The 8,672-nt window shown below is 37.6% G+C and overlaps 1 protein-coding gene and 1 pseudogene across 1 annotated transcript; both read right to left on the reverse strand.

Moving 5' to 3' along the window:
• Positions 1–1,483: 1,483 nt before the first annotated feature.
• Positions 1,484–2,419, reverse strand: LOC106297236 (annotated as a pseudogene).
• Positions 2,420–6,187: 3,768 nt separating this feature from the next.
• LOC106299818 (CLAVATA3/ESR (CLE)-related protein 11-like) lies at positions 6,188–6,478 on the reverse strand. The gene has a single exon (XM_013735827.1). It carries the CDS (start codon positions 6,476–6,478, stop codon positions 6,188–6,190), a length of 291 nt encoding a protein of 96 aa, XP_013591281.1.
• Positions 6,479–8,672: the final 2,194 nt, after the last annotated feature.

Below are 8,672 nucleotides of genomic sequence, written 5' to 3' on the forward strand. Positions count from 1 at the left end.
CCATCGGTGAGCTAGTAAGCCAAATGATACTCTCTTCCATTAACATAGTAAGTGACTTGTGGAGCTTGACCCTTTATTATGTCATCAAAAACAGGGGAGCGATCAAGAACATTGATATCGTTTAATGTACCTGGAGGTCCAAAAAACGCGTGCCATATCCAACCGAAAAATGCGTGCCATATCCAGAGGTCTGGTGAAGCTACAGCCTCTAGAACAATTGTTGGCTTTCCGGATCCACTTGTATATTGTCCTTTCCATGCGGTCGGACAATTCTTCCACTCCCAATGCATACAATCAATGCTTCCTATCATCCCGGGAAATCCGCGTAGCTCTCCAATATCGAGTAGTCGTTGAAGATCTTCTAGAGTGGGTTTCCTTAGATACTCAGCTCCAAATAAATTTATGATTCCTTGAACAAAATGTTCTAAGCATAAAAGTGCGGTAGTCTCACCAAGTCGGAGGTACTCGTCGACCGCATCAGCTGGGCAACCATATGCCATCATACGAATTGCTGTCGTTGCCTTTTGTAATGGAGAAAGACCTAACCTTCCAGTAGCATCTCTTCTCTGTTGAAAGTATGGGATTTCAGCGGAGAGTTGATCGACGATATGCATGAACAACGACTTGTTCATTCTAAAACGGCGTCGAAACACTTGAGAAGGATATGTTGCATCTTCACTAAAATAGTCGTTCCATAACTGTATGTGCCCTTGTTCTCGTTGTCTTTCAATGTAAGCTCGTTTCTTTTTTGATCTTGATGCTTCTTGACGATTTTCAGCCCGAATGAGGAGATTATCGAATTGTTGATCGAAAATTTGATCGAACTTTTCATCCATAAAGTCGTCAAAATTATCAGAAGAAGAAACATCCATTTAGAAATGTAAATTTGAATTTATAAATTGCAAAGATTTTTTGAAATGGTAAGAAAACGGGAGACTTGGATTTGTGAAATTAAAATGGTAAAAGAATGAGAGTTGTTGTTGTTGTCAAATGGGAGACTTGGATGAGACTTGGATAAGAGAAATGAGAACGAGAGTTTTTGTTTGAAAGAATGAGACAGTTGTTTGAAAAAACCCAAACGAGAGAATTGGATATGAGAAATGATATGTTTGACACTGGTTTTTACGACACACACTTATAGAAAACATACAGACTCACAAATTGTAGAAAACAATTTATTAAAAAATAGAGACAGCTAGTTGTCTTGGCGCCTTCTGTCACAAGAAGATGTCTTCGGTCTTGGCTCCTTCTGTTACAAGAAGTTGTTAAGTTTTGGCTTTATTCTCCACCTGCAATAGACACAAGCAAAACGTGGTGAGTCCCAGATAACAAAGCCACGCAAAAACAACTAACAATCCGTTTCATAAACATCCATTAACCATAAAGCATACAGACTCGACTCGAAGATTAAGCTAAAGACAGAACATTTCTAGATAAAGACTTAAGACAGAACATCCAAACATACAGACTTGCAACTTAAGACTCACGCCAACAGCTCAGTAAGAAGCTTAATTTTTAATTGCATTTCTAGTTCACTTAATGGCTCAGACTTAGCAACTAGGCGCTCAAGCAATTTTTGTTTGTTAAGAGTTGACTTCAAAGCAAAATCTTTCTGCCTAATCTCCCAAAAGCTTTGAAACTCCATCTCTTCCGCTTCCAAAGTCGCTTGCTTCCTCACCGGCTTCTTTCCTTTTGCCTTTGCTGCTTTGACACCTTCTGGCCGAGCCATGGCTTCTTCCTCTTTGTGGCTTACAGGCACTGAGGTTGATGACTGGTCATCCAACTTCCTTCTCTTTGACAGAACTTTATCCTTGGTAGCAGACGAAGCAATCCATTTCTGATCATATCGTAGCTCTAATCAGACATGCTCTAATGTGAACTTGGCCTTGTGATCATTGAAGAAAATCATGTGAGCCAACTTCAAAACGTCATCCTCGTTCTGTCCACTCGATCTTTGCTTCGTTGCCGCTTCAAAACACCCAACAAACTTGCACACGCCCTCATTAATCTTCTCCCATCTCGCTTTACAGTGTGTTGGCTCCCTCTTTTGTGCGCCATCCAGCTTTGGACTCGCATCAAAATAAGCAGCAATGCGTTTCCAAAACGCAACTGCTTTCTGTTCATTGCCAATCACTGGGTCTTTCGAGGTGTTCAGCCAAGCACTTATCAGCACCCCATCTTCTGTTGGTGACCATTTTCGCCTCTCTTTACGGTCAGACAAGATCTCTGCATCGTCGTTGCCATCTTCGGTCCATTGTGGACCGAATATAGAGGCCTCCGACGCAGAGACTTCAACAGTTGGCTCACGGCGGACAGACTGATAAGGCTCACGAGGGACAGGCTGATAAGGGTTTTCAGTGATTGGTTGTTGACTATGTAACAGGTTTTGGAAGCGACAATGTTGACTATAAGGATCCATAATAGCTTTGGAGAAAGAAAGTAGATGGAGTTTTTAAGTTGTTGAAGTTTTGATGTTGAAGTTTTTAAGTGACAATGTGTTGTAGTTTTAAAGGGAAGTTTTTAAGTTGTTGAAGTTTTAATGTTGTTGTTGTTAATGTTTTTCAGTTGTTGAAGTTTTAAAAAGAAGTTTTATTGTTGTTGTTGTTAATGAAGTTTCAGACCATCAATATCTATATCTATGCCTTCCAAAAAAAATAACCACGCAAACAACTCACTTCAAACAATTTAATTCCCAACCATTTACTAACAACCATCTAAACTAACCACCATTTACTAACAACCACCTACTTAGACAGAAAATTTAATTTACCTCTTCTCATATGTGCATTGAAAGACATAAGCTTTGATGGTTGTCTTCAGCTACCTTTCTTCCACGCACATCCTCAGCCCTCACACAACCAACAAACAAAGTTTAATTAAAACATTGTTCTCTGTAATGAGATAAACGAAAACAACAACAGAAAACTAAAAGAACTCATAACTTAAGCATTTCGATTCCACAAACAATCAATCCCAACATCGCTACTTAGTACAGAACAGAGGAAATATTAGGCATATCAGATCGAATCAAAACTCTAGTACTAACCTAACAGATTTCACCGTCTTCAATATTATGAAACAGTCATAAAAATCTAACAATTATTTTTACAAAAGACAAGGGATGGGAGATAAACCAAAATCGAGACAGCAGTAACATAAAGATCAAATCAAACGGATGATTTCTTACCGATAAGGAGATCGAGACGAGATTCCAGACGAGGTTCGAGAGAGAGACGACGAGGTTCGACAGAGAGACGACGAGGTTCAGGACAGAGACGAGACTCGAGAGAGAGACGACAATATTTGATTCAGAGACGCCGAGCTTCGAGACGAGGCTCCAGACAGACGACGAGGTTCGCTTCAGAGTCGCCGAGATTCGAGAGAGAGAAGACGGAGAAGTCGAGAATGCATGTCTTTTGGCGAGTCGCGACGAAGGAGAGAGAGACCATTGAGAAGCGGTCCACTCAGAAGACACCACGACAGGGCTTCCTACCAAAACTAAAAAACCCAATTTTAGGAGCGGTACTGTCTTAATTTGGGCTTTTTCATTTATTTATTTTTCGGTTTTGTTTAGTGACTTGGGTTTAGTCACTCCGATGGAGATGCTCTAACTGCTAGTCTGAATACCTAAATCTTTCCAATATGTTATTTTGTTTAAAAGAAAAACTCTAACTCTAGAAAAGTGTTATATCACATTTTCATATATAGTGATGCGGGCGTGAGTTATTGATTTCACATCTTTTAACTAAACATATCAACGCTTGGATTTCATCAACAACTCATAAACAGTCAACTTGTATCAGTAATATTATATATCTCTGTCGAGCTAAAACATCTATAACTCAACTATTTAGATAGAAATTCATAAGGTAAGTCATGCTTGATCCGGTTCCATCGCTATATAGTAATATTTGTTAAGTTAGTTGGATTTCTAACATAACACGTTTTATAGATTATTAATGAAGTCCATTTTTAATGAAGCCCATCTTGTGATGTACCCAATTAACCGATTTTGAGGCTATCATCTCGTGATTTAATAACGGTTTAATTTAAAAAATAACATTGAAGAGATAAATCTTGATTTGGTTAGATGATGTTTGGACATGCTATTTTTTAAGGCTATCCATGTTGCCAAACAAATTTTTTTTAATTGTTGTCTTTGTAACCAAACAGTACCAAAAGATATTTCAGTTTTGTCCTTGTAACCAAACAGTACCAAAAGGTACTTCAGTTTTAATAATATAGATTGGTGATAAGAGTAGTGACTAATCTATCTTATATATTACTAAAGATCCCTTCCAATTAGGGGTGTCAAAATGAGTTAGCTCGCTCAACTCAGCTCAGCTCACAATGAGCTCAGATATTTCATGAGCTAGCTCAGCTCATTTATTATATGAGCTTCAATATGTAAACTCGAACTCAGATCATTTAGATCATGAGTTAAATGAGCTAACTCGCGATCAAATATAAAAAATAAAAAATTATAAAAATAATTAGAAAATAAATTAGAAAATAGAATATTTTTCATAATATAATTTAAAATTAATTCAAAACATTAATATTAAATATTGAATAAATATAACACCTAACAATAAATTAAATCAAAGCTAAATCAGTGATCCGAAAATCTATTCTACATAAGAGTCTTGAGATGATTCATGTTCAAAATCTTCATCTATTCAAATCATAAAGATATATATTATGCATGAGAGTCTTAGGAATATTTTGTTTTAGATTTTAATTCTAAAAATATATGATATGAGGATTGATATCAATATTCTTTTACATTTTTGTATATATTTATAATTTTTTGGTTTTACATTTTAATTTTAGAAGATAAATAGGATTAATATAGAAACTATGTTTTCTTACATAAGAAAAATAGAAGTCATCTATGTATATAAGAAGTATAAAAGCAACCAAGCTCATGAGTTATTTCATGATCATTAAAGATCGCTCATATAACTCGTAATCTAATTTAAGCTTGATCATTAAGTTCATTTATTAAATGAGCCTAAAAAACAGAGATCATGCTCATGAAAAATCGAGCTGAGCTATAACTCAATTTGACACCGCTACTTTCAACTACCGATGTGGGACACTATGTGTCTAATACGCCTCATTGAGATGATGACTCTCTGAGAGTCAATCGGCAAGGATTGATGGACCGACTTTGGACCAGATCGATGTGGATCGGGTTGGACTGCATGGATCGGATCCTGATATCATATTAAGCTAGATGAGCTTCTAATCTAAAATCAATTTGTGATAAAAAGAATGACCTATCTATTTTATATATTACTAAAAAAAAATTCCAACTAACCGACGTGGAACACTATGAGTCTAATAATATTCACTAGCGTTAACAGATACAAAGATCCCGTTTCGAGTCTTCCGACGACTCCACGATGATACTATTTGGATTTAAGATATATATCTTTTTGGGTAAAAATTTAAGATATATCTGATTCTTGAAGCGGCTATCCAATCGAACCACATACCATTCAAACAAGACATGCACTCGCCTTTATTTGTGGCGCTATATTTAATTGAATGGCTAGTGAACAAACACAACCTTTTTGTTGACATTTGGAAAGATCGATTACTTAGGTCCATGATTTACAAATGTGGCATTGTTTTCTCTATATACAAATTAAATGTCAATACCAACTAGATGCCATTCTAAACATCTTAAAGAAAAAAAGTTCCAAACAAAAACATTAAATAACTTATATTGAGCTATATCACTCACATATCTCATTTTATATAGTACGATAATATTATTATTTTTGATCAAATACAGTACGATAATATTTTCTTACGTATTAATATCATAAAACTTTACTATCAGAAAGTAGTATCTTTCGTAAAGAAACTAGTTTCAATTTCACAATAAAATAAAAAACTAGGAAAAGTACAAAAATATTATTTTATAACCAATCAATTTCAGATTATAACAAAAAAGAAAAATATAAATTGCTTACATTCAGTGAATATCTTAAGAAACAGTAGTAGGATAGCAGAGAGATCTTTAACTAGTTTACAAAAAAAAAACTAAATCTATTGATAGACGATAACGAGCCTCATTTTGAAAACTAAGAAACCATACACAAATATAATGGTTACATATATTATTCAAAAAACAACAAAATCTATTGAAATAAATCAAACTTAAAACCCTTTTTAGCTAGTGATGCAGAGGGTTTGGACCGCTAGGTACGATCCGGTTCTCATCATTATACCAAGAATTAGTTTCCTTTTCGGCCGAGCTTCTACGCAGACGTTGAGTACGATCTGTGTTCTTGAAAAACGGAGTAAAATCAAAATTACTTGCTAGAATTCTCTTATGGCCGAGACCAGTGCCGGCTTTACGCTTGTACGAGGTCGTATATGCAAAAGAAACAAGAAGAAAGACGAATAGCACAGAGAGTATAGAGATGTGGAAAAGGAAACTACACGGTTTAGGGTGTTTCTTCATGGCCTTGTAGATGAAATATATGATGAAGAAGCAAGAGAGCTCATGGAGAGAGAGAGAGAGAGAGAGAGAGAGAGAGAGAGAGAGAGAGAGAGAGAGATGTATAATTAAGAGAAATGGTGAGAAAAAAAAGATATGAGATTTATGATTTAACTTGAAGGTTGTATTTTGTTAGTCTCCAAGAAATGATATACAGCATGTGTCGAGTTTCTAAGAGAGTAAAGTATAGTTATATATTCAAATTATAAGATATGATATGGAGTAATATTTGGCTTCTTTTTTTTTTTGTCAAACAGTAATATTTGGCTTATACCGCGGCAAAAAGAAATAAGGAGAAACGAAGATTAGCCTCGGCTCAGAATTTAGCTCTAGATTCTCTAATTCTTGTTTTAAAAGATTCTGTTAATTCGGAACTCACCCAGGTGCTAGAGAAAGACCTTATCATTACAAACGCTGGATGTTGATATTACAACGATGGGAACCTACGGTGTCTGACCAGTTCCCATCCAACATCTCCTTTAATGTCAGGATACATGGTATTCCTCTCCACTTCTGGTCAGAACAAACCATTCGCACTATTGGAAAAGAGCTTGGGAATTATTCCTTCAGAGATGAAAAAGATGCAAAGATTTGGGTAGAGGTGAATGGTCTTCAACCGCTGATAATGAAGATGGAGATCGAGCTCCCTACGGATGATATCACAGAGGTGGAATTCGAATATATGAAGATTGAGAAGCATTGTTTCACCTGCTTCTCCTTGCTCCATGAGGAGATCGACTGTCCCTACAGGCTTCTAAATGCCCCTTCACCAAAGGAGAAAAAGTGAGGCATCACTCAGAGTATTGCGCTACAGAGGATCGAAGCTGAAAAGAAACGCCATGATGATAGGCGAGGCTATAGTAGACCTGAGAATGCCAATTTGTCACTAAGATCAGCTGATGATAGCTACATTCAACCTAGAAGAGAAGGTAACAGATCTGAGTACGGTAGATACAAAGACAGAACTGTCAGCTACAACCGAGAACATTCTATTCTCTCTAGAACGGCAAGATCAAACGCTGCCCACTACAGGAACCAGCGCCCCTCAATGCAATACAGAGTGGTAGATAAGAGCAGACTCAGCTCTGGCTCTTCTACTCTCCATCAAGTATCGCGAGGACGATCAGGAGTACTTGCAGTAAGAACCTCTCCACCTAACAATATTGAACGAGATCTACCACGTAGCAACGAGATCACTCCGACTCGATCTCTTAAAGACCGTCTAGGACCTTCCTCAGATCAGGCTGAAGCTAATTCGGGGTCAAAAGAACGTAGATCAGCACTAGAACACATATCAGAACCAGCTACCTCTAAAGAGCCAGCAACTAGAAGGACCCCTAGTTTTGAATCAGGCCGTCTGCAGCATGGCGAGACCAGAATGGACGAAAATAATACCATCATGCGAGCAAATACAGTTGAGTCCCCCCTCCGGACAGGATCCCAGCTACTCTCCGCCTTGGTCTAGATAGCTCAGAGGCTGCAAGCAAGAGAGGTTCTATCCCAGTGTCCTCCCTCAGCAAAGCAGTAAGTAAGAGGAGAGTTACTAAAATACAAAAGCGTGTCGTTAGAAGCCCTATCCTGGTTTCCAGCTTGAAGAGGCAAACTGTGGCTCGGCCAACCACTTCAACCAAAAGACGGCTCGCAGTTGATAAAAATCTCCCTTGTGATAAGGCAGGAACAAGCAAGACAGGCGCAAGCATGCAACGAAAGAAGAATGGCCAACCAAATGCGGTGATTATACCGGGTATTACTAGAGGTGGGGTGGATTTTCGCCCCCATCAAACCTCTCTTCTTTAGCCATTTTGAGCTGGAATTGTCAAGGACTTGGGAGTGTCCAGACAATCCGGCGAATTAAGGAGATCCATAAGAACATGGCTCCTAATGTAATGTTTTTTATGGAGACAAAGAATGATGATGACTTTATCAATAAGAAACTACAAAGTCTCCAATACTCTCATTACTTTTCAGTACCGCCTATCGGGCTTAGTGGCGGGCTAGCTCTCCTATGGAAAGATGATACTGATATCACAATGCTCGAATCATCTCTCAACTTAATTGATACCAGAATCGTATATAAGGGAGTAACATCTTTTGTGTCCTTCATTTATGGAGCTCCGGCAGCAGAAAACAGAGCCGCTTTTTGGAGTAAAATCAGCTC

Source organism: Brassica oleracea, chromosome C6 (genome assembly GCF_000695525.1).
Source record: "Brassica oleracea var. oleracea cultivar TO1000 chromosome C6, BOL, whole genome shotgun sequence".
NCBI lineage: Eukaryota > Viridiplantae > Streptophyta > Magnoliopsida > Brassicales > Brassicaceae > Brassica > Brassica oleracea.